At 47.1% G+C, this 25,606-nt stretch overlaps 1 protein-coding gene across 5 annotated transcripts in view; it reads left to right on the forward strand.

Annotated features, from left to right (window-relative positions):
- LOC135505300 (kelch domain-containing protein 3-like) overlaps positions 1–25,606 on the forward strand; it is a 115,211-nt gene that overhangs the window by 39,418 nt on the left and 50,187 nt on the right. For all 5 annotated transcript variants that reach the window (XR_010450242.1, XM_064924556.1, XM_064924554.1 and 2 more), the window contains 3 exons: positions 4,307–4,520; positions 12,540–12,626; positions 18,596–18,704. Coding sequence is in view for 4 of the 5 variants with exons in the window: in XM_064924556.1 (XP_064780628.1) it covers positions 4,307–4,520; positions 12,540–12,626; positions 18,596–18,704 (410 nt within the window). In the remaining variant the exon portion in view is untranslated. The remainder of the gene's footprint in view (positions 1–4,306; positions 4,521–12,539; positions 12,627–18,595; positions 18,705–25,606) is intronic.

Raw genomic sequence — 25,606 nt, forward strand, 5'->3', positions numbered from 1 at the left:
TTTCCTGAAGTATTTTATGGTTAGAATAGGTACTTCAGAGTACCATTCAGGAATGTTCTCATAGATAGATGTTTCGGCGGTGTCGGTCTTCGCATCCCAGGTTGACAATTTCTAGCTGCAGACTAGTAATTAGTATCTAAGATTTGCTCTTATTCTGTCAGGATCGATAGTCTCAGAGTTGAACCATTTCCCGCCTTGAAGCCAATGCTCCACCTAACATCACCTTACATCATTGCACAAATAGTTTCATCTTTACTCATTCATTTTATACAATAATTAGATGCAAACCTCATAACGGTGGCACCTGTTTTAACAGGTGAATTCACCTTATGACATCCAGTGGAACAGCCACTTTACAATAGTGCATCTAAATCATTTAAGGGGGGGGGGTGAGAAGGATTACTTTATCCTATCCTAGGTATTCCTTAAAGAGGTGGGGTTTCAGGTGTCTCCGGAAGGTGGTGATTGACTCCGCTGTCCTGGCGTCGTGAGGGAGTTTGTTCCACCATTGGGGGGCCAGAGCAGCGAACAGTTTTGACTGGGCTGAGCGGGAACTGTACTTCCTCAGTGGTAGGGGGCGAGCAGGCCAGAGGTGGATGAACGCAGTGCCCTTGTTTGGGTGTAGGGCCTGATCAGAGCCTGGAGGTACTGCGGTGCCGTTCCCCTCACAGCTCCGTAGGCAAGCACCATGGTCTTGTAGCGGATACGAGCTTCAACTGGAAGCCAGTGGAGAGAGCGGAGGAGCGGGGTGACGTGAGAGAACTTGGGAAGGTTGAACACCAGACGGGCTGCGGCGTTCTGGATGAGTTGTAGGGGTTTAATGGCACAGGCAGGGAGCCCAGCCAACAGCGAGTTGCAGTAATCCAGACGGGAGATGACAAGTGCCTGGATTAGTACCTGCGCCGCTTCCTGTGTGAGGCAGGGTCGTACTCTGCGGATGTTGTAGAGCATGAACCTACAGGAACGGGCCACCGCCTTGATGTTAGTTGAGAACGACAGGGTGTTGTCCAGGATCACGCCAAGGTTCTTAGCGCTCTGGGAGGAGGACACAATGGAGTTGTCAACCGTGATGGCGAGATCATGGAACGGGCAGTCCTTCCCCGGGAGGAAGAGCAGCTCCGTCTTGCCGAGGTTCAGCTTGAGGTGGTGATCCGTCATCCACACTGATATGTCTGCCAGACATGCAGAGATGCGATTCGCCACCTGGTCATCAGAAGGGGGAAAGGAGAAGATTAATTGTGTGTCGTCTGCATAGCAATGATAGGAGAGACCATGTGAGGTTATGACAGAGCCAAGTGACTTGGTGTATAGCGAGAATAGGAGAGGGCCTAGAACAGAGCCCTGGGGGACACCAGTGGTGTGAGCGCGTGGCGAGGAGACAGATTCTCGCCACGCCACCTGGTAGGAGCGACCGGTCAGGTAGGTCCAAGCGTGGGCCGCGCCGGAGATGCCCAACTCGGAGAGGGTGGAGAGGAGGATCTGATGGTTCACAGTATCGAAGGCAGCCGATAGGTCTAGAAGGATGAGAGCAGAGGAGAGAGAGTTAGCTTTAGCAGTGCGGAGCGCCTCCGTGATACAGAGAAGAGCAGTCTCAGTTGAATGACTAGTCTTGAAACCTGACTGATTTGGATCAAGAAGGTCATTCTGAGAGAGATAGCGGGAGAGCTGGCCAAGGACGGCACGTTCAAGAGTTTTGGAGAGAAAAGAAAGAAGGGATACTGGTCTGTAGTTGTTGACATCGGAGGGATCGAGTGTAGGTTTTTTCAGAAGGGGTGCAACTCTCGCTCTCTTGAATACGGAAGGGACGTAGCCAGCGGTCAGGGATGAGTTGATGAGCGAGGTGAGGTAAGGGAGAAGGTCTCCGGAAATGGTCTGGAGAAGAGAGGAGGGGATAGGGTCAAGCGGGCAGGTTGTTGGGCGGCCGGCCGTCACAAGAAGCGAGATTTCATCTGGAGAGAGAGGGGAGAAAGAGGTCAGAGCACAGGGTAGGGCAGTGTGAGCAGAACCAGCGGTGTCGTTTGACTTAGCAAACGAGGATCGGATGTCGTCGACCTTCTTTTCAAAATGGTTGACGAAGTCATCTGCAGAGAGGGAGGAGGGGGGGAGGGGGAGGAGGATTCAGGAGGGAGGAGAAGGTGGCAAAGAGCTTCCTAGGGTTAGAGGAAGATGCTTGGAATTTAGAGTGGTAGAAAGTGGCTTTAGCAGCAGAGACAGAGGAGGAAAATGTAGAGAGGAGGGAGTGAAAGGATGCCAGGTCCGCAGAGAGGCGAGTTTTCCTCCATTTCCGCTCGGCTGCCCGGAGCTCTGTTCTGACAGTAGTTTAGTGTGTTTATTGCATTGTGGTGCAATACAGGACTCATCTGGAAAGATACCTTGGTCTCAGCATTGACTCCCTGTCAAAATTACTTATGTAAATGAGATTTCTTTATTTCAATTTCAATAAATAAAAAAATAAAATAAAAAACATTCTAAAAACATGTTTACTTTGTCATTATGGGGTATTGTGTGTAGATGGGTGAAACAGAAACTATTATTTAATCCATGATGAATTCAGGCTGTAACAACAAAATGTGGAATAAGTGAAAGGGTATGAATACTTTCGGAATGCACTGTATACCACAGGTAAATCACGTTTTTGACTGCATGGGGCCTTGAACAGGATTATAGACTGAATGTTATGGCATTAGATATGTTACTCTTGAAACTCCCCATCCCGGATCCGGGATCGTGACTAAAGCCTCAGGCTCATTAGCATAACGCAACGTTAATGATTTCTGAAAATCGCAAATAAAATTAAAATAATGCGCCTACTCTCAAGCTTAGCCTTTTCTTAACAACACTGTCATCTCAGATTTTCAAAATATGCTTTTGAACCATAGCAATTGACTAATTTGTGTAAGAGTATGCTAAGCTAGCTTAGCATTTTGAGTAGCATTTAGCACGCAACATTTTCACAAAAACCAGATAACCAAATAAATAAAATCATTTACCTTTGAAGAGCTTCGGATGTTTTCAATGAGGAGACTCTCAGTTACATAGCAAATGCGCAGTTTTTCCTGAAAGCGTCTTTGTGTAGGAGAAATCGCTCCGTTTTGTACATCACATTTGGCTACCGAAACGAACCGAAAATTCAGTCACCTACAACGTCAAACTTTTTCCGAATTAACTCCATAATATCGACCCGAAACATGGCAAACGTTGTTTGGAATCAATCCTCAAGGTGTTTTTTCACATATCTCTTCATTGATATATCGTTCGTGGAAGCCTGCATTCTTCTCTGAATTCTGTGGAAAAATACTTGCAGCTGACTTTTGCGCACCAATTTCGGCGCAGGACACCGGGCGGACACCTGGTAAATGTGGTCTCTTATGGTCAATCTTCCAATGATATGCCTACAAATACGTCACAATGCTGCAGACACCTTGGGGAAACGACAGAAAGGGCAGACTTACTCCTCTCGCATTCACAGCCATATAAGGAGACAATGGAAAACAGAGCCTCAAAAATCCTGCTCATTTCCTGGATGCCGTCTCATCTTGGTTTTGCCTGTAGCTCACGTTCTAGGGCACGCACAGAAAATATCTTTGCAGTTCTGGAAACGTCAGAGTGTTTTCTTTCCAAAGCTACCAATTATATGCATAGTCGAGCATCTTTTTGTGACAAAATATTGCGCTTAAAACGGGCACGTCTTTTTATCCAAAAATGATATAGCGCCCCTAGAGTTTCAAGAGGTTATTAAAGGAGATTCTCTCCTCTATTCTAGTATAATCCTGCTTGTTGGAGGGACTTCTTCTCTGTCACCATCACCACTAACTCTCCGCCCTTCTCCTCTCCCCTGTCCGCCTCTCTTCTCCCCTCTCCGCCCTTCTCCTCTCCCCTGTCCGCACCTCTTCTCTCCCCTGTCCACACCTCTTCCCTCTTCCCGCTCTTCTCTCCTCCCCTCTCCACCCTTCTCTCTCTCCTCTCTGCCCCCTTCCCTCTCCCCTCTCTCCTCTTCTCTCTATCCCTCCCCTCTCCCCTCTTCCCTCTCCCCCCTCTTCTCTCTCTCCTCTCTTCTCCTCTATCCCCCCTCCCTTCTCTCTTCCCCCCTCTCCTCTTCTCTCTCCTCTCTTCTCCTCTATCCCCCTCCCTTCTCTCTTCCCCCTCTCCTCTTCTCTCTTCTCCTCTATCCCTCTCTCTCTTCCCCTCTTTCCCCCCTCCTCTCTCTTCTCTCTCCTCTCTTCTCCTCTATCCCCTCCCCTCTCTCTCTTCCCCCCTCTTCTCTCTCTCCTCTTCTCCTCTATCCCCCCTCCTCTCTCCTCTCCAGGGTACTCCAGCTCGTTGGAGGGACTTCCACTCTGCCACCATCATTGGCACTAAGATGTTTGTGTTTGGAGGCAGAGCAGATCGCTTCGGTCCGTTCCACTCTAGTAATGAGATCTACTGCAACAAGATAAAGGTGTTTGATACAGAGACCAACAGCTGGCTGAACACTGCTACTGCTCAGCTCCCACCAGAGGGACGACGTAGCCACTCAGCCTGTAAGAGACAGACAGACAGACACACAGACAGACGTTGCATTTTTCAACCTTTTAACTGTTATTATAGCATTTTGGCAGAGTTGAACTCTAAAGCACTTTCAGTAATGAACAGTGGCAATTAAAAGGCTCTAATGTCAATGCATTCATCATAAGTTCAACAGAGAAGACTTTAATGTCAATGCATTCATTATAAGTAAACAGAAGACTTTAATGTCAATGGATTCATTATAAGTAAACAGAAGACGTTAATGGCAATGCATTCATTATAAGTTCAACAGAGAAGGGTAAAATTGTCCCGCTTTCTTACTTTTATGATGTCACTGTTCCTGTTGGGGTGTCTTTAGGGCTCCACTGTTCCTGTTGGGGTGTCTTTAGGGCCCCACTGTTCCTGTTGGGGTGTCTTTAGGGCCCCACTGTTCCTGTTGGGGTGTCTTTAGGGCTCCACTGTTCCTGTTGGGGTGTCTTTAGGGCCCTACTGTTCCTGTTGGGGTGTCTTTAGGGCCCCACTGCTCCTGTTGGGGTGTCTTTAGGGCCCCACTGCTCCTGTTGGGGTGTCTTTAGGGCCCCACTGTTCCTTTGGGGTGTCTTTAGGGCCCCACTGCTCCTGTTGGTGTGTCTTTAGGGCCCCACTGCTCCTTTTGGGTTGTCTTTAGGTCTCCACTGTTCCTGTTGGGGTGTCTTTAGGGCCCCACTGTTCCTTTGGGGTGTCTTTAGGGCCCCACTGCTCCTGTTGGTGTGTCTTTAGGGCCCCACTGCTCCTTTTGGGTTGTCTTTAGGTCTCCACTGTTCCTGTTGGGGTGTCTTTAGGGCCCCACTGTTCCTGTTGGGGTGTCTTTAGGGCCCCACTGTTCCTGTTGGGGTGTCTTTAGGGCCCCACTGTTCCTGTTGGGGTGTCTTTAGGGTTTCACTGTTCCTTTTGGGGTGTCTTTAGGGTTCCACTGTTCCTTTTGGGTTGTCTTTAGGGCCCCGCTGTTCATGTTGGGGTGTCTTTAGGGCCCCACTGCTCCTGTTGGGGTGCCTTTAGGACCCCACTGTTCCTGTTGGGGTGTCTTTAGGGCCCCACTGCTCCTGTTGGTGTGTCTTTAGGGATCCACTGTTCCTGTTGGGGTGTCTTTAGGGCCCCACTGCTCCTGTTGGGGTGTCTTTAGGGCCCCACTGTTCCTGTTGGCGTGTGTTTGTGTCTTTAGGGCCCCATTGTTCCTGTTGGGGTGTGTTTGTGTTTTTAGGGCCCCACTGCTCCTGTTTGGGTGTCTTTAGTGCCCCACTGTTCCTGTTGGGGTGTTTTTAGTTCCCCACTGTACCTGTTGGGGGTGTCTTTAGGGCCCCACTGTTCCTGTTGGGGTGTCTTTAGGGCCCCACAGCTCCTGTTGAGGTGTCTTTAGGGCCCCACTGTTCCTGTTGGGGGTGTCTTTAGGGCCCGACTGTTCCTGTTGGGGTGTCTTTAGGGTCCCACTGTTCCTGTTGGGGTGTCTTTAGGGTTCCACTGTTCCTTTTGGGGTGTCTTTAGGGTTCCACTGTTCCTTTTGGGTTGTCTTTAGGGCCCCACTGTTCATGTTGGGGTGTCTTTAGGGCTCCACTGCTCCTGTTGGGGTGTCTTTAGGGCCCCACTGCTCCTGTTGGGGTGTCTTTAGGGCCCCACTGTTCCTGTTGGCGTGTGTTTGTGTCTTTAGGGCCCCATTGTTCCTGTTGGGGTGTGTTTGTGTTTTTAGGGCCCCACTGCTCCTGTTTGGGTGTCTTTAGTGCCCCACTGTTCCTGTTGGGGTGTTTTTAGTTCCCCACTGTTCCTGTTGGGGTGTCTTTAGGGCCCCACTGTTCCTGTTGGGGTGTCTTTAGGGCCCCACTGCTCCTGTTGAGGTGTCTTTAGGGCCCCACTGCTCCTGTTGGGGTGTCTTTAGGGCTCCACTGCTCCTGTTGGTGTGTCTTTAGGGCCCCACTGTTCCTGTTGGGGTGTCTTTAGGGCCCCACTGCTCCTGTTGGGGTGTCTTCAGGGCCCCACTGCTCCTGTTGGTGTGTCTTTAGCGCCCCACTGTTCCTGTTGGGGTGTCTTTAGGGTCTCACTACTCCTGTTGGTGTGTCTTTAGCGCCCCACTGTTCCTGTTGGGGTGTCTTTAGGGTCTCACTACTCCTGTTGGTGTGTCTTTAGGGCCCCACTGTTCCTGTTGGGGTGTCTTTAGGGCCCCACTGTTCCTGTTGGGGTGTCTTTAGGGTTCCACGGTTCCTTTGGGGGTGTCTTTAGGGTTCCACTGTTCCTTTTGGGTTGTCTTTAGGGCCCCACTGTTCATGTTGGGGTGTCTTTAGGGCTCCACTGTTCCTGTTGGGGTGTCTTTAGGGTTCCACTGTTCCTTTTGGGGTGTCTTTAGGGTTCCACTGTTCCTTTTGGGTTGTCTTTAGGGCCCCACTGTTCATGTTGGGGTGTCTTTAGGGCTCCACTGCTCCTGTTGGGGTGTCTTTAGGGCCCCACTGCTCCTGTTGGGGTGTCTTTAGGGCCCCACTGCTCCTGTTGGTTTGTCTTTAGGGCCCCACTGTTCCTGTTGGGTGTGTTTGTGTCTTTAGGGCTCCACTGTTCCTGTTGGTGTGTCTTTAGGGCCCCACTGCTCCTGTTGGGGTGTCTTTAGGGCCCCACTGTTCCTGTTGGGGTGCCTTTAGGGCCCCACTGTTCCTGTTGGGGTGTCTTTAGGGCCCCACTGCTCCTGTTGGGGTGTCTTTAGGGCCCACTGTTCCTGTTGGGGTGTCTTTAGGGCCCCACTGTTCCTTTGGGGTGTCTTTAGCGCCCCACTGTTCCTGTTGGGGTGTCTTTAGGGTCTCACTACTCCTGTTGGGGTGTCTTTAGGGCCCCACTGTTCCTGTTGGGGTGTGTTTGTGTCTTTAGGAACCCATTGTTCCTGTTGGGGTGTGTTTGTGTCTTTAGGGCTCCACTGTTCCTGTTGGGGTGCCTTTTGGGCCCCACTGCTCCTGTTGGGGTGTCTTTAGGGCCCCACTGTTCCTGTTGGGGTGTTTTTATGGCGCCACTGTTCCTTTTGGGGTGCCTTTAGGGCCCCACTGTTCCTGTTGGGGTGTCTTTAGGGCCCCACTGCTCCTGTTGGGGTGTCTTTAGGGCCCACTGTTCCTGTTGGGGTGTATTTAGGGCCCCACTGTTCCTTTGGGTTCTCTTTAGGGCCCCACTGCTCCTGTTGGTGTATCTTTCGGACCCCACTGTTCCTTTTGGGGTGTCTTTAGGGCCCCACTGCTCCTGTTGGGGTGTCTTTAGGGCCCCACTACTCCTGTTGGGGTGGCTTTAGGGCCCCACTGTTCCTGTTGGGGTGTCTTTAGGGCCCCACTGTTCCTGTTGGGGTGTCTTTTGGGTCTCACTACTCCTGTTGGAGTGTCTTTAGTGCCCCACTGTTCCTGTTGGGGTGTCTTTAGGGCCCCACTGCTCCTGTTGGGGTGTCTTTAGGGCCCACTGTTCCTGTTGGGGTGTCTTTAGGGCCCCACTGCTCCTGTTGAGGTGTCTTTAGGGCCCCACTGTTCCTGTTGGGGTGTCTTTAGGGCCCCACTGCTCCTGTTGAGGTGTCTTTAGGGCCCCACTGTTCCTGTTGGGGTGTCTTTAGGGCTCCACTGCTCCTGTTGGTGTGTCTTTAGGGCCCCACTGTTCCTGTTGGGGTGTCTTTAGGGCCCCACTGCTCCTGTTGGGGTGTCTTCAGGGCCCCACTGCTCCTGTTGGTGTGTCTTTAGCGCCCCACTGTTCCTGTTGGGGTGTCTTTAGGGTCTCACTACTCCTGTTGGTGTGTCTTTAGCGCCCCACTGTTCCTGTTGGGGTGTCTTTAGGGTCTCACTACTCCTGTTGGGGTGTCTTTAGGGCCCCACTGTTCCTGTTGGGGTGTCTTTAGGGCCCCACTGTTCCTGTTGGGGTGTCTTTAGGGTTCCACGGTTCCTTTTGGGGTGTCTTTAGGGTTCCACTGTTCCTTTTGGGTTGTCTTTAGGGCCCCACTGTTCATGTTGGGGTGTCTTTAGGGCTCCACTGTTCCTGTTGGGGTGTCTTTAGGGTTCCACTGTTCCTTTTGGGGTGTCTTTAGGGTTCCACTGTTCCTTTTGGGTTGTCTTTAGGGCCCCACTGTTCATGTTGGGGTGTCTTTAGGGCTCCACTGCTCCTGTTGGGGTGTCTTTAGGGCTCCACTGCTCCTGTTGGGGTGTCTTTAGGGCCCCACTGCTCCTGTTGGGGTGTCTTTAGGGCCCCACTGCTCCTGTTGGTTTGTCTTTAGGGCCCCACTGTTCCTGTTGGGTGTGTTTGTGTCTTTAGGGCTCCACTGTTCCTGTTGGTGTGTCTTTAGGGCCCCACTGCTCCTGTTGGGGTGTCTTTAGGGCCCCACTGTTCCTGTTGGGGTGCCTTTAGGGCCCCACTGTTCCTGTTGGGGTGTCTTTAGGGCCCCACTGCTCCTGTTGGGGTGTCTTTAGGGCCCACTGTTCCTGTTGGGGTGTCTTTAGGGCCCCACTGTTCCTTTGGGGTGTCTTTAGGACCCCACTGTTCCTGTTGGTGTGTCTTTAGCGCCCCACTGTTCCTGTTGGGGTGTCTTTAGGGTCTCACTACTCCTGTTGGGGTGTCTTTAGGGCCCCACTGTTCCTGTTTGGTGTCTTTAGGGCCCCACGGCTCCTGTTGGGGTGTCTTTAGGGCCCCACTGTTCCTGTTGGGATGTGTTTGTGTCTTTAGGAACCCATTGTTCCTGTTGGGGTGTGTTTGTGTCTTTAGGGCTCCACTGTTCCTGTTGGGGTGCCTTTTGGGCCCCACTGCTCCTGTTGGGGTGTTTTTATGGCGCCACTGTTCCTTTTGGGGTGCCTTTAGGGCCCCACTGTTCCTGTTGGGGTGTCTTTAGGGCCCCACTGCTCCTGTTGGGGTGTCTTTAGGGCCCCACTGCTCCTGTTGGGGTGTCTTTAGGGCCCACTGTTCCTGTTGGGGTGTATTTAGGGCCCCACTGTTCCTTTGGGTTCTCTTTAGGGCCCCACTGCTCCTGTTGGTGTATCTTTCGGACCCCACTGTTCCTGTTGGGGTGTCTTTAGGGCCCCACTGCTCCTGTTGGGGTGTCTTTAGGGCCCCACTACTCCTGTTGGTGTGTCTTTAGGGCCCCACTGTTCCTGTTGGGGTGTCTTTAGGGCCCCACTGCTCCTGTTGGGGTGTCTTCAGGGCCCCACTGCTCCTGTTGGTGTGTCTTTAGCGCCCCACTGTTCCTGTTGGGGTGTCTTTAGGGTCTCACTACTCCTGTTGGTGTGTCTTTAGCGCCCCACTGTTCCTGTTGGGGTGTCTTTAGGGTCTCACTACTCCTGTTGGGGTGTCTTTAGGGCCCCACTGTTCCTGTTGGGGTGTCTTTAGGGCCCCACTGTTCCTGTTGGGGTGTCTTTAGGGTTCCACGGTTCCTTTTGGGGTGTCTTTAGGGTTCCACTGTTCCTTTTGGGTTGTCTTTAGGGCCCCACTGTTCATGTTGGGGTGTCTTTAGGGCTCCACTGTTCCTGTTGGGGTGTCTTTAGGGTTCCACTGTTCCTTTTGGGGTGTCTTTAGGGTTCCACTGTTCCTTTTGGGTTGTCTTTAGGGCCCCACTGTTCATGTTGGGGTGTCTTTAGGGCTCCACTGCTCCTGTTGGGGTGTCTTTAGGGCTCCACTGCTCCTGTTGGGGTGTCTTTAGGGCCCCACTGCTCCTGTTGGGGTGTCTTTAGGGCCCCACTGCTCCTGTTGGTTTGTCTTTAGGGCCCCACTGTTCCTGTTGGGTGTGTTTGTGTCTTTAGGGCTCCACTGTTCCTGTTGGTGTGTCTTTAGGGCCCCACTGCTCCTGTTGGCGTGTCTTTAGGGCCCCACTGTTCCTGTTGGGGTGCCTTTAGGGCCCCACTGTTCCTGTTGGGGTGTCTTTAGGGCCCCACTGCTCCTGTTGGGGTGTCTTTAGGGCCCACTGTTCCTGTTGGGGTGTCTTTAGGGCCCCACTGTTCCTTTGGGGTGTCTTTAGGACCCCACTGTTCCTGTTGGTGTGTCTTTAGCGCCCCACTGTTCCTGTTGGGGTGTCTTTAGGGTCTCACTACTCCTGTTGGGGTGTCTTTAGGGCCCCACTGTTCCTGTTTGGTGTCTTTAGGGCCCCACGGCTCCTGTTGGGGTGTCTTTAGGGCCCCACTGTTCCTGTTGGGGTGTGTTTGTGTCTTTAGGAACCCATTGTTCCTGTTGGGGTGTGTTTGTGTCTTTAGGGCCCCACTGTTCCTGTTGGGGTGTTTTTATGGCGCCACTGTTCCTTTTGGGGTGCCTTTAGGGCCCCACTGTTCCTGTTGGGGTGTCTTTAGGGCCCCACTGCTCCTGTTGGGGTGTCTTTAGGGCCCACTGTTCCTGTTGGGGTGTATTTAGGGCCCCACGGTTCCTTTGGGTTCTCTTTAGGGCCCCACTGCTCCTGTTGGTGTATCTTTCGGACCCCACTGTTCCTGTTGGGGTGTCTTTAGGGCCCCACTGCTCCTGTTGGGGTGTCTTTAGGGCCCCACTACTCCTGTTGGGGTGTCTTTAGGGCCCCACTGTTCCTGTTGGGGTGTCTTTAGGGCCCCACTGTTCCTGTTGGGGTGTCTTTTGGGTCTCACTACTCCTGTTGGAGTGTCTTTAGTGCCCCACTGTTCCTGTTGGGGTGTCTTTAGGGCCCCACTGCTCCTGTTGGGGTGTCTTTAGGGCCCACTGTTCCTGTTGGGGTGTCTTTAGGGCCCCACTGCTCCTGTTGAGGTGTCTTTAGGGCCCCACTGTTCCTGTTGGGGTGTCTTCAGGGCCCTACTGCTCCTGTTGGGGTGTATTTAGGACTCCACTGCTCCTGTTGGGGTGTCTTTAGGGCCCCACTGTTCCTGTTGGGGTGTCTTTAGGGTCTCACTACTCCTGTTGGTGTGTCTTTAGCGCCCCACTGTTCCTGTTGGGGTGTCTTTAGGTTCTCACTACTCCTGTTGGGGTGTCTTTAGGGCGCCACTGTTCCTGTTGGGTGTCTTTAGGGCCCCACTGTTCCTGTTGGGGTGTCTTTAGGGCCCCACGGCTCCTGTTGGGGTGTCTTTAGGGCCCACTGTTCCTGTTGGGGTGTGTTTGTGTCTTTAGGGCCCAACTGTTCCTGTTTGGGTGTCTTTAGGGCCCCACGGCTCCTGTTGGGGTGTGTTTGTGTCTTTAGGGCTCCACTGTTCTTGTTGGGGTGCCTTTTGGGCCCCACGGCTCCTGTTGGGGTGTCTTTAGGGCCCCACTGTTCCTGTTGAGGTGTCTTTAGGGCCCCACTGTTCTTGTTGGGGTGTCTTTAGGGCCCCACTGTTCCTGTTGGGGTGTCTTTAGGGCCCCACTGTTCCTGCTGGGGTGTTTTTATGGCCCCACTGTTCCTGTTGGGTGTGTTTGTGTCTTTCGGGCTCCACTGTTCCTGTTGGTGTGTCTTTAGGGCCCCACTGCTTCTGTTGGGGTGTCTTTAGGACCCCACTGTTCCTGTTGGAGTGCCTTTAGGGCCCCACTGTTCCTGTTGGGGTGTCTTTAGTGCCCCACTGCTCCTGTTGGGGTGTCTTTAGGGCTCCACTGCTCCTATTGGGGTGTCTTTAGGGCCCCACTGTTCCTGTTGGGTTGCCTTTAGGGCCCCACTGTTCCTGTTGGGGTGTCTTTAGGGCCCCACTGCTCCTGTTGGGTTGTCTTTAGGGCCCCACGGCTCCTGTTGGGGTGTCTTTAGGGCCCCACTGTTCCTGTTGGGGTGTCTTTAGGGCCCCACTGTTCCTGTTGGGGTGTCTTTAGGGCCCCACGGCTCCTGTTGGGGTGAGTTTAGGGCCCCACTGTTCCTGTTGGGGTGTGTTTGTGTCTTTAGGGCCCCACTGTTCCTGTTGTGGTGTCTTTAGGGCCCCACTGTTCCTGTTGGGTTGTCTTTAGGGCCCCACTTTTCCTGTTGAGGTGTGTTTGTGTCTTTAGGGTGGCTGTGTGACCTTGATACTTGTCATATGAATGAAAATGTTTTTTAAACAGAAATACATTTCCCCTATATGTTCATGTTATATTCATTTTCCTGTTTCCTTTTCCTCCAGTTTCCTACAACGGGGAGCTGTATATATTTGGGGGCTATAACGCTCGTCTGGACCGACACTTCAATGACCTCTGGAAGTTCAACCCAGGTGATCAACCGTTCTAAGAACATACAATTCTCCATCCATTCTACGCTCTGAGGTTTGGTAGGATCCGTACGAGCTATTGTTGGTTTGGTAGGACAGGCAGTGAGCTAGTGTTGTGTTGGTAGGACAGGCAGGGAGCTAGTGTTGGGTTTGTTGGACAGGCAGGGAGCTAGTGTTGGGTTGGTAGGACAGTCATATTGGTTGTTAGGACAGGCAGCGAGCTAGTGTTGGGTTGGTAGGACAGGCAGGGAGCTAGTGTTGGGTTGGTAGGACAGTCATATTGGTTGTTAGGACAGGCAGGGAGCTTGTGCTGGGTTGGTAGGACAGTCATGTGGGTTGGGAGGACAGGCTGGGAGCTAGTGTTGGGTTGGTAGGACAGTCATGTGGGTTGGTAGGACAGGCAGGGAGCTAGTGTCAGGTTGGTAGGACAGTCATGTGGGTTGGGAGGACAGTCATGTGGGTTGGTAGGACAGGCAGGGAGCTTGTGTTGGGTTGGTAGGACAGTCATGTGGGTTGGTTGGACAGGCAGGGAGCTAGTGTCAGGTTGGTAGGACAGTCATGTGGGTTGGGAGGACAGTCATGTGGGTTGGTAGGACAGGCAGGGAGCTATTGTTGGGTTGGTTGGACAGGCAGGGAGCTAGTGTTTGGTTGGTAGGACAGTCATGTGGGTTGGGAGGACAGTCATGTGGGTTGGAAGGATAGTCATGTGGATTGGGAGGACAGGCAGGGAGCTAGTGTTGGGTTGGTAGGACAGTCATGTGGGTTGGTAGGACAGGCAGGGAGCTAGTGTCAGGTTGGTAGGACAGTCATGTGGGTTGGGAGGACAGTCATGTGGGTTGGTAGGACAGGCAGGGAGCTATTGTTGGGTTGGTTGGACAGGCAGGGAGCTAGTGTTTGGTTGGTAGGACAGTAATGTGGGTTGGGAGGACAGTCATGTGGGTTTGTTGGACAGACAGGGAGCTAGTGTTGGGTTGGTAGGACAGGCAGGGTCTGAACATCGCGGGCCTGGGTAGGGTAGGGACTGACCGTTTCAGGTCTGTGCACTGTTTTTGACCAGGGCCTGTAGTGATCTATATGGGATATGGTGCCATTTGGGGCACTGTGTCACTGAGCCATCTCTTCCCGCTGTTCTAAATCTGTCCACTAGATGGCAGCACAACCTCTCTGTTCAGGCCTTGATCTATGGCGCTGAAAGGCCTGAACAGCTTGTTTGCCATAGCGGTCCATGGTGATGCCTTATAAGGGATGATTGAATACTGAGCAGCCACACAGTCACTGATCTATCTGCCACACAGAATGGAGAGAGAGAGAAAAAGAGGTTATGCTGTTTCTGATGCACAAAGTTCTATATTAATAAACTAATGCTGTCCTCCTGGCTGTAACCTCTCTCTCCGTCCTATCATCCTCTTTGTCTGTTCTAAATAAAGGGACCAGATGAATGAATTGAAGAGTTCAATGGAGACGAGATCAGGTTTATGTAACATTAACTACCTGAGGTTGTCTACTTCTAAATAGAGATACAACACAGCCACCTACCTATTACCCATTACCTATTACCCCATGGTAATTGGTCCTTATTAGGATCCCCATTTAGCAGATGGTCTTTATTAGGATCCCCATTTAGCAGATGGTAATCGGTCCTTATTAGGATCCTCATTTACCCCTGCAAAAGCATCAACTACTCTTCCTGGGGTCTACATTACATAATACATAGTACAGAACATTATTAGTCAAGGACTGAAATGCATTTAAAATGTCAAACATAGCCTACATATTAGTCCTCAACACAATATCTAGGTCTAGTACATAGTGCAGTGTAAATTACAATACATGATTACAGGAGCAATTAAGGTTAAGTGCCTTGCTCAAGGGCACTTAGGCAGATTTTCCACTAGATATGCTCAGGATTCAAACCAGCGACCTTTTCGTTACTGGCCCAATGCGCTTAACCACTAGGCTACCAATCAAATATTTTTTTCTAGGTTTTTGCTCTCTAAATCACACTTAGAACATCCAATTTTGTTGTTTTACTATAAGTCCACAACAATATGACCTGGCTGCACCACTATGTAGAAATAAGTTCATGGCTTTTGTATTATTTTAAAATCATCATTTAAGGGATTTTTTTGCTCTAGATTGCAGGAAATGGTAGTTACTGAACAGATGTTCAAAAATCTATGCGTTCAAAGGGGGGCATAATATATGTATATATATTTTCACCTTTATTTAACCAGGTAGGCTAGTTGAGAACAAGTTTGACACAGACAACAACAGCAGAGACAACAGCAGTGTGACACAGACAACAACACAGAGTTACACATAAACATGCCAATAACACAATAAACAAGTCAATGACACAGTAGAAAAAAGAAAGTCTATATACAGTGTGTGCAAAAGGCATGAGGAGGTAAGGCAATAAATAGGCCGTAGGAGCAAATAATTACAATTTATCAGATTAACACAGGAGTGATAAATGATCAGATGATCATGTGCAAGTAGAGATACTGGTGTGCAAAAGAGCAGAAAAGTAAATGAAATAAAAACAGTATGGGGATGAGGCAGGTAGATTGGGTGGGCTATTTACCGTTGGACTATGTACAGCTGCAGTGATCGGTTAGCTGCTCAGATAGTTGATGTTTAAAGTTGGTGAGGGAGGGTGTTGTTATCGTGACCAGTGAACTGAGATAAGGCAGAGCTTTACCTAGCATAGACTTATAGATGACCTGGAGCCAGTTGGTCTAGTGACTAATATGTAGCGATGGCCAGCCGACTAGAGCATACAGGTCACAGTGGTGGGTGGTATAAGGTGCTTTAGTAACAAAACGGATGGCACTGTGATAAACTGCATCCAGTTTGCTGAGTAGAGTATTGGAAGCTGTTTTGTAGATGACATCGCCGAAGTCGAGGATCGGTAGGATAGTCAGTTTTACTAGGGTAAGTTTGGCGGTGTGAGTGAAGAAGTCTGTTGCGAAATTGAAAGCCTATTCTCAATATGATTTTTGATTGGAGATGTTTAATATGAGTCTGGAAGGAGAGTTTACAGTCTAGCCAGACACCTAGGTATTTGTAGTTGTCCACATCATCTAAGTCAGAACCGTCCAGAGTAGTGATGCTAGTCGGGCGTGCGGGTGCAGGCAGCGAACGGTTGAAAAGCATGCATTTGGTTTTACTAGCGTTTAAGAGCAGTTGGAGGCCACGGAAGGTGTATTGAAGCTCGTTTGGAGGTTAGTTAACACAGTGTCCAAGGAAGGGCCAGAAGTATACAGAATCCCCTCCAGACCCCTGCCGTACTCAGAAGGAAAATCCCGTGGAGAACCCTGGTAGGCTACTTTGTAGTTTTGGGGAAAGCTTTTCCATCTAGAAGAAAAAGAAACGCACACCTATTAAGACGAGGTGCTGGCTAGCGGAGTAGAAAACTTGAAAACAAAAGAGAGCCGCACACTCTAGGAGCTCAGATGCAAAAATGTAATTACCAACGTTTCGACAGCCAAGCTGTCTTCATCAGGGTATAATCACAAACACTGCGGGATGACTCGTTTATATAGTGTCAAAAGACACAGGTGTCTGTAATCATGGCCAGGAGTGGCCTAATATCATTGGTTAATAATCAAATATTAAAATGTCATACAAAGAACAGCATACAAACAACAAATGGATAGCATACGATCATAGATTAATTTGACTACACAAGTTTACAAACAATTACAATGCCAAAGTCACAATAATCACAATAATGGCTTCAGATCAAAGTCTAAGTTGAGACCGAAGGGCGCAAGGGTTTTTAAATTAAAGATCCAGGCAGCCTCTCGTTTTTAACAATAAATTATCAAGGTCACCCCCTCTCCGCGGGAGGGTGACATGTTCGATGTCAATATAACGCAGAGACGAGATCGAGTGGCCTGCCTCCAAGAAGTGGGCCGCAACTGGACAAGTCAAGTTTTGCACCTAATGGTGCTACGATGCTCTGAGATACATACTTTTAATTTGCGCTTTGTTTTACCTACATAATTTTTACCACAAGGACAAGTTATAAGGTAAATAACTGCCTTAGTGGAGCACGTAATAACACCTTTTATTGGGATCGATTTCCCTGTTTGTGGGTGTTTGAAGGATCTACATTTATAAGTGCCATTGCATTGAGCACAGCCATTACACTTGTAGTTTCCATCCAGTAGGGGAGCAAATAGACGTTTTCAGGAATATCTTGGGGTGGTAAATCAGAGTTTACCAATTGGTCTCTGAGATTTCTGCCCCGCGAGAATACGTCCAAGGGAAGGTCCGAAAACACATTACCGAGACTATCATCTGATTTTAGGATGTGCCAATGTTTGTGAACAATTCCCTTAATCTGTTCAGAGCACTTTGAATAGCGGGTAGTTAGAACGCAAGAATGCGCCTTTTTGCGAGACTGACCTTGAAAAAGGTCATGTCTCGTTTTGTTTTGAATTTTCTCAATGGCAATATTAATCTGATCATTCTTGTCTCCTTGAACTTTCTTTGCGTCTCAGCCATATTTCTGTCGAAATCGGATTGTTTTTTTTCAAATTCTTTTGATTCGACAGCCAATTCTGTCAAATCAAAAGAATTTGCAAAAAACAATCGGATTTCGTCAGAAATATGGCTATAAACGAGTCATCCCGCAGTGTTTGTGATTATACCCTGATGAAGACAGCTTGGCTGTCGAAACGTTGGTAATTACATTTTTGCATCTGAGCTCCTAGAGTGTGCGGTTAAGTTCCATACATTTCAAATCAAATCAAATTGTATTTGTCACATACACATGGTTAGCAGATGTTAATGTGGGTGCATCAAAATGCTTGTGATTCTAGTTTAGACCATGCAGTAATATCTAACAAGTAATCTAACAATTATACACACAAGTGTAAAGGAATGAATAAGAATATGTACATATAAATATCTGGATGAGCGATGGCCGAACGGCATAGGCAAGATGCAGTAGATGGTATAGAGTACAGTGTATATACATATGAGATGAGTAATGTACGGTTTGTAAACATTATATAAAATGGCATTGTTTAAGTGACTAGTGATACATTTATTGCATCCAATTTTTAATTATTAAAGTGGCTGGAGTTGAGTCAGTATGTTGACAGCAGCCACTCAATGTTAGTGATGGCTGTTTAACAGTCTGATGGCCTTGAGATAGAAGCTGTTTTTCAGTTTTTCGGTCCCAGCTTTGATGCACCTGTACTGACCTCGCCTTCTGGATGATAATAGGGGCGGCAGGGTAGCCTAGTGGTTAGAGCGTTGGACTAGTAACCGAAAAGTTGCAATCCCCGAGCTGACAAAGTAAAAATCTGTCGTTCTGCCCCTGAACAGGCAGTTAACCCACTGTTCCTAGGCCGTCATTGAAAATAAGAATTTGTTCTTAACTGACTTGCCTAGTAAAATAAAGGTAAAATAAATAGGGTGAACAGGCAGTGGCTCGGGTGGTTGTTGTCCTTGATGGTCTTTTTGGCCTTCCTGTGACATCTGGTGGTGTAGGTGTCCTGTAGGGCAGGTAGTTTGACCCCGGTGATGCGTTGTGCAGACCTCACTACCCTCTGGAGAGCCTTACGGTTGTGGGCGGAGCAGTTGCCGTACCAGGCGGTGATACAGCCTGACTGGATGCTCGATTGTGCATCTGTAAAAGTTTGAGAGGGTTTTAGATGACAAGCCAAATTTCTTCTGCGTGGTTATTTTCCTGACAACACACTCCAAGGGCCTTCACCTCCTTCCTGTAGGCCGCCTCGTCGTTGTTGCTAATCAGGCCTAACACTGTTGTGTCGTCTGCAAACTTGATGATCGAGTTGGAGGCGTGCTTGTCCATGCAGTCATGGGTGAACAGGGAGTACAGGAGGGGGCTGAGAACGCACCCTTGTGAGGCCCAGTGTTGAGGATCAGCGAAGATGAAATGCCATGGTGTGGTGGATAAACATGATTTTTCTCACATGATTGTGTGTGTCCTCCAGAGGCGTTCTCATGGAAGAAGGTGGAGCCGCAGGGTAAAGGTCCGTGCCCCAGGAGGAGACAGTGCTGCTGCTTGGTGGGAGATCGGATCATCCTGTTTGGAGGAACCAGGTAAGAGTTTTTAGTACACATCATAGTAGTCTTTGGCGGTTTGTCATACAGACCTTGTGCCTTACTGGGATATTCAGTAATACTGGCACTGAACAGAAGGGGCGCTGTTTTCAAACCCCACTCATACTCTGTAATCTGAAGGTTTAGCAATGCTAACAAGTACATGTCAATCCCCATAGAGAGTGCTACCTAAATGCTAACGAGAGCATTGCAAACATTTTCTACAGTCTCTGACCTGAAGTATTTGCAGGACAGACATCCCAGCTCATAAAGTTATACAAGTAACTAAAATATGCTACTCACTGTTTGCTCCATACCCAAAACAAGATAGTAGACAACATGGCTCTTTATCCAGGAGGGAATTCTCTGCTGTTACCAAGCAAATTGATTTGGGAAGAAGTGAACTAGTTACTAAATTAACAAACCAAATGCACAACGGCAGAGCATTTAGCACATTTTAGACAGTTAACTTAATAGTTATCAGATATCTAGCTGGCAAACATCTAGTTGTGCATTCCCTCCTGTAACTAGATCAGCTGGCACATGCTGCACAACTTTATCTTTTAGGTTTAAAAATACAATTTAACCTTTTTATTTGACTCCCAAGGCTCTGGTCTCTCGTCGTTGTGCTTGTTAACAAACACCACATGTATGGGAACTACCAGTAAGATTCAAAATCAAACAGTATATGACCGGTGAAATGAAGAACACAACCCTTTTTGTCTCATAACGTGTTGCACAAGTTGACTTCGGTATTCACTTAAAAAGTAGCTACAAATATTCACATTTATAAAAAATCTTTAAATAAATATTTTTAACAGCTCAGAGTCCCAGCCCCCATGTCTTCCAGCCCCAACCCTGCTCAGCCCACCTCTGAACCCCACTGAGACAGCCTGATACTGGGGATAACAGCGCAGTCCCAGCCCCCATGTCTTCCAGCCCCGCTCAGCCCACCTCTGAACCCCACTGAGACAGCCTGATACTGGGGATAACAGCTCAGTCCCAGCCCCCATGTCTTCCAGCCCTGCTCAGCCCACCTCTGAACCCCACTGAGACAGCCTGATACTGGGGATAACAGCGCAGTCCCAGCCCCCATGTCTTCCAGCCCTGCTCAGCCCACCTCTGAACCCCACTGAGACAGCCTGATACTGGGGATAACAGCTCAGTCCCAGCCCCCATGTCTTCCAGCCCCGCTCAGCCCACCTCTGAACCCCACTGAGACAGCCTGATACTGGGGATAACAGCTCAGTCCCAGCCCCCATGTCTTCCAGCCCTGCTCAGCCCACCTCTGAACCCCACTGAGACAGCCTAATACTGGGGATAACAGCTCAGAGCCTTACCCTGCTGGAAGGGCCCGGCTGAAGGTTTCTACACTGACAACATTAGCTTTCACCTGCAGGAGAAAGGGTTTGATAAAATATTTTTATTAGAATGACTGGTGTTATTAGTTGTGTAATAACTGGTGTTATTTGTCATTTATAGACTGGTGTTATTATATTGGCTGTGGTGTTATTATATTGACTGTGGTGTTATTGGTCATGTAATGACTGGTGTTATTGGTCATGTAATGCTGTGGTGTTATTAGTCATGTAATGACTGTGATGTTATTAGTCATGTAATGACAGGTGTTATTAGTCATGTAATGACAGGTGTTATTAGTCATGTAATGACAGGTGTTATTAGTCATGTATAGACTGAAGTTATTATATTGACTGTGGTGTTATTAGTCATGTAATGACTGTGGTGTTATTAGTCATGTAATGACTGTGGTGTTATTAGTCATGTAATGACAGGTGTTATTAGTCATGTAATGACTGGTGTTATTAGTCATGTATAGACTGGAGTTATTATATTGACTGTGGTGTTATTAGTCATGTAATGACTGTGGTGTTATTAGTCATGTAATGACTGTGGTGTTATTAGTCATGTAATGACTGTGGTGTTATTAGTCATGTAATGACTGTGGTGTTATTAGTCATGTAATGACTGTGGTGTTATTAGTCATGTAATGACTGGTGTTATTAGTCATGTAATGACTGTGGTGTTATTAGTCATGTAATGACAGGTGTTATTAGTCATGTAATGACAGGTGTTATTAGTCATGTAATGACAGGTGTTATTAGTCATGTATAGACTGAAGTTATTATATTGACTGTGGTGTTATTAGTCATGTAATGACTGTGGTGTTATTAGTCATGTAATGACTGTGGTGTTATTAGTCATGTAATGACTGGTGTTATTAGTCATGTATAGACTGGAGTTATTATATTGACTGTGGTGTTATTAGTCATGTAATGACTGTGGTGTTATTATTGACTGTGGTGTTATTAGTCATGTAATGACTGTGGTGTTATTAGTCATGTAATGACTGTGGTGTTATTAGTCATGTAATGACAGGTGTTATTAGTCATGTAATGACTGGTGTTATTAGTCATGTAATGACTGTGGTGTTATTAGTCATGTAATGACAGGTGTTATTAGTCATGTAATGACTGTGGTGTTATTAGTCATGTAATGACAGGTGTTATTAGTCATGTAATGACAGGTGTTATTAGTCATGTAATGACAGGTGTTATTAGTCATGTAATGACAGGTGTTATTAGTCATGTATAGACTGAAGTTATTATATTGACTGTGGTGTTATTAGTCATGTAATGACTGGTGTTATTAGTCATGTAATGACTGTGGTGTTATTAGTCATGTAATGACAGGTGTTATTAGTCATGTAATGACTGGTGTTATTAGTCATGTATAGACTGGAGTTATTATATTGACTGTGGTGTTATTAGTCATGTAATGACTGTGGTGTTATTAGTCATGTAATGACTGTGGTGTTATTAGTCATGTAATGACTGTGGTGTTATTAGTCATGTAATGACTGTGGTGTTATTAGTCATGTAATGACTGTGGTGTTATTAGTCATGTAATGACTGGTGTTATTAGTCATGTAATGACTGTGGTGTTATTAGTCATGTAATGACAGGTGTTATTAGTCATGTAATGACAGGTGTTATTAGTCATGTAATGACAGGTGTTATTAGTCATGTATAGACTGAAGTTATTATATTGACTGTGGTGTTATTAGTCATGTAATGACTGTGGTGTTATTAGTCATGTAATGACTGTGGTGTTATTAGTCATGTAATGACTGGTGTTATTAGTCATGTATAGACTGGAGTTATTATATTGACTGTGGTGTTATTAGTCATGTAATGACTGTGGTGTTATTATTGACTGTGGTGTTATTAGTCATGTAATGACTGTGGTGTTATTAGTCATGTAATGACTGTGGTGTTATTAGTCATGTAATGACAGGTGTTATTAGTCATGTAATGACTTGTGTTATTAGTCATGTAATGACTGTGGTGTTATTAGTCATGTAATGACAGGTGTTATTAGTCATGTAATGACTGTGGTGTTATTAGTCATGTAATGACAGGTGTTATTAGTCATGTAATGACTGGTGTTATTAGTCATGTATAGACTGGAGTTATTATATTGACTGTGGTGTTATTAGTCATGTAATGACTGTGGTGTTATTAGTCATGTAATGACTGTGGTGTTATTAGTCATGTAATGACTGTGGTGTTATTAGTCATGTAATGACTGGTGTTATTAGTCATGTAATGACTGTGGTGTTATTAGTCATGTAATGACTGGTGTTATTAGTCGTGTAATGACTGGTGTTATTAGTCATGTATAGACTGGAGTTATTAGTCATGTATAGACTGGAGTTATTAGTCATGTATAGACTGGAGTTATTATATTGACTGTGGTGTTATTAGTCATGTAATGACTGTGGTGTTATTAGTCATGTAATGACTGTGGTGTTATTAGTCATGTAATGACTGTGGTGTTATTAGTCATGTAATGACTGGTGTTATTGGTCATGTAATGACTGGTGTTATTGGTCATGTAATGACTGTGGTGTTATTAGTCATGTAATGACTGTGGTGTTATTAGTCATTTAATGACTGGTGTTATTAGTCGTGTAATGACTGGTGTTATTAGTCATGTAATGACTGGTGTTATTAGTCGTGTAATGACTGGTGTTATTAGTCATGTAATGACTGGTGTTATTAGTCGTGTAATGACTGGTGTTATTAGTCATGTAATGACTGTGGTGTTATTAGTCGTGTGATGACTGGTGTTATTAGTCATGTAATGACTGGTGTTATTAGTCGTGTAATGACTGGTGTTATTAGTCGTGTAATGACTGGTGTTATTAGTCATGTAATGACTGGTGTTATTAGTCATGTAATGACTGGTGTTATTAGTCGTGTAATGACTGGTGTTATTAGTCGTGTAATGACTGTGGTGTTATTAGTCATGTAATGACTGTGGTGTTATTAGTCATGTAATGACTGTGGTGTTATTAGTCATGTAATGACTGTGGTGTTATTAGTCGTGTAATGACTGGTGTTATTAGTCATGTAATGACTGGTGTTATTAGTCATGTAATGACTGTGGTGTTATTAGTCGTGTAATGACTGGTGTTATTAGTCATGTAATGACTGTGGTGTTATTAGTCATGTAATGACTGTGGTGTTATTAGTCATGTAATGACTGGTGTTATTAGTCATGTAATGACTGTGGTGTTATTAGTCGTGTGATGATTGCGTTCTGTGGGACTTCCCCTGGGATTTAGTTAGAAGGATAGTCTTACAGGAGTCATGATTTCCTGTCGTCAGGCAGCAGATAGGGAGGGGTCATGGTGTGGGTAAGATAGGGAAAACAAGCGTCTTTGTGATAGTCTGTTGTCTGACCAGGGGAGGAAATACAACACCTCTCGTCTCAGACAGACAGGCAGATGGGCTGATGACCTGGTCCTGTGGTAGGATCCCTTTATCTATATCTATCTCCAGCCTACTGTTGTATCCACACACACCTACACATATCCACACACACCTACACATATCCACTCACACCTACACATATACACTCACACCTACACATATACACTCACACCTACACATATCCACACACACCTACACATATACACTCACACCTACACATTTCCACACATTTCCACACATATCCACACACACCTACACTAGAAGTCGACCGAATATGATTTTTCAACGCCGATACCTATACCAATTAATCGGCTGATTTAAGAACTTTATTTTTTGTAATAATGACAATTACAACAATACTGAATGAACACTTATTTTAACTTAATATATTACATCATTAAAATCAATTTAGCTTCAAATAAATAATGAAACATGTTCAATTTTATTTAAATAATGCAAAAACAAAGTGTTGGAGACTAAAGTAAAAGTGCTCAGAACATGAGAACATATGAAAAATGGTGATTCCTTTTAACATGAGTCTTCAATATTCCCAGTTAAGAAGTTTTAGGTTGTAGTTAGTATAGGAATTATAGGACTATTTCTCTCTATACCATTTGTATTTCATTAACCTTTGACTATTGGATGTTCTTATAGGCACTATAGTATTGCCAGTGTAACAGTATAGCTTCCGTCCCCCTCCTCGCTCCTCCCTGGGCTCGAACCAGCAACACAACGACAACACGAAAGTGCTGTTTGAATGAATGCTTACGAGCCTGCTGCTGCCTACCGCCGCTCAGTCAGACTGCTCTATCAAATCATAGACTTAGTTATAACATAATAACACACAGAAATACAAGCCTTAGGTCATTAATATGATCGAATACGGAAACTATTTATTCTTTCAGTGAAATACGGAACCGTTCCGTATTTTATCTAACGGATGGTATCCATTAGTCTAAATATTCCTGTTACATTGCACAACCTTCAATGTTATGTCATAATTACGTAAAATTCTGGCAAATTAGGTGGCCCAAACTGTTAAATATACACTGACTCTGCGTGCAATGAACGCAAGAGAAGTGACACAATTTCACCTGGTTAATATTGCCTGCTAACCTGGATTTAAATATGCAGATTTAAAAATATATTCTTCTGTGTATTGATTTTAAGAAAGGCATTGATGTTTATGTTTAGGCACACATTGTTTTTTATAAGATAAGTTTAATGCTCGCTAGCAACCTACCTTGGCTTCCTGCATTTGCGTAATAGGCAGGCTCCTTGTGGAGTGCAATGAGAGGCAGGTGGTCAGAGTTGGACTAGTTAACTGTAAGGTTGCAAGATTGAATCCCCCGAGCTGACAAGGTAAACATCTGTCATTCTGCCCCTGAACAGGCAGTTAACCCACTGTTCCTAGGCCGTCATTGAAATTAAGAATATGTTCTTAATCGATTTGTCTAGTTAAATAAAGATTAAATGACGTAGTTAAAAATAAATTAAAAAAATACCGATTTCCGATTGTTATGAAAATGTGAAATCGGTCCTTATTAACACACACACCTACACACACAGCTGGGTGTCTGTCGGTCTGTCGGTCGGTCGGTCGGAGCGGAGCTAGTAACTAGGCCCACACACAGGTTCATATTAGGCTGGGCTGTTGTTGTTTACAATAAGACAATGGTTCCCAAACTGTTTCAATCAGGCCCCCATTCCATCATTGGGGAACATTTACAAGTTTCAGAGCTAAGTTGAAAGCCGGACCCTAAAAAACAACTGTCCCCAGCGCCCCCTCCCCCCTGACCACTCCCTCGCGCGCCCCCTCCCCCCTGCCGACCAATCGCGAGCCCCCTTACCACTCGCTCCCCCTGACCACTTGCACCCCCCTCCCCCTGCCGACCACTCGATCCCACCCTCCTCCCTTACCACTCGCGCCCCCCTCTCCCTGACCACTCGCTCCCCGCCGACCACTCGCGCGCCCCCGACCACTCGCTCAGCCCCCTGACCACTCGCCCTCCCCCCCGACCACTCGCCCTCCCTCTCGACCACTCGCTCGCCCCCTCAGTTTGGGAACCACTGCACTAAGACACTTAAGACCCACACTCCGGCTGA

Source organism: Oncorhynchus masou, chromosome 18 (assembly GCF_036934945.1).
Source record: "Oncorhynchus masou masou isolate Uvic2021 chromosome 18, UVic_Omas_1.1, whole genome shotgun sequence".
NCBI classification, from domain to species: domain Eukaryota; kingdom Metazoa; phylum Chordata; class Actinopteri; order Salmoniformes; family Salmonidae; genus Oncorhynchus; species Oncorhynchus masou.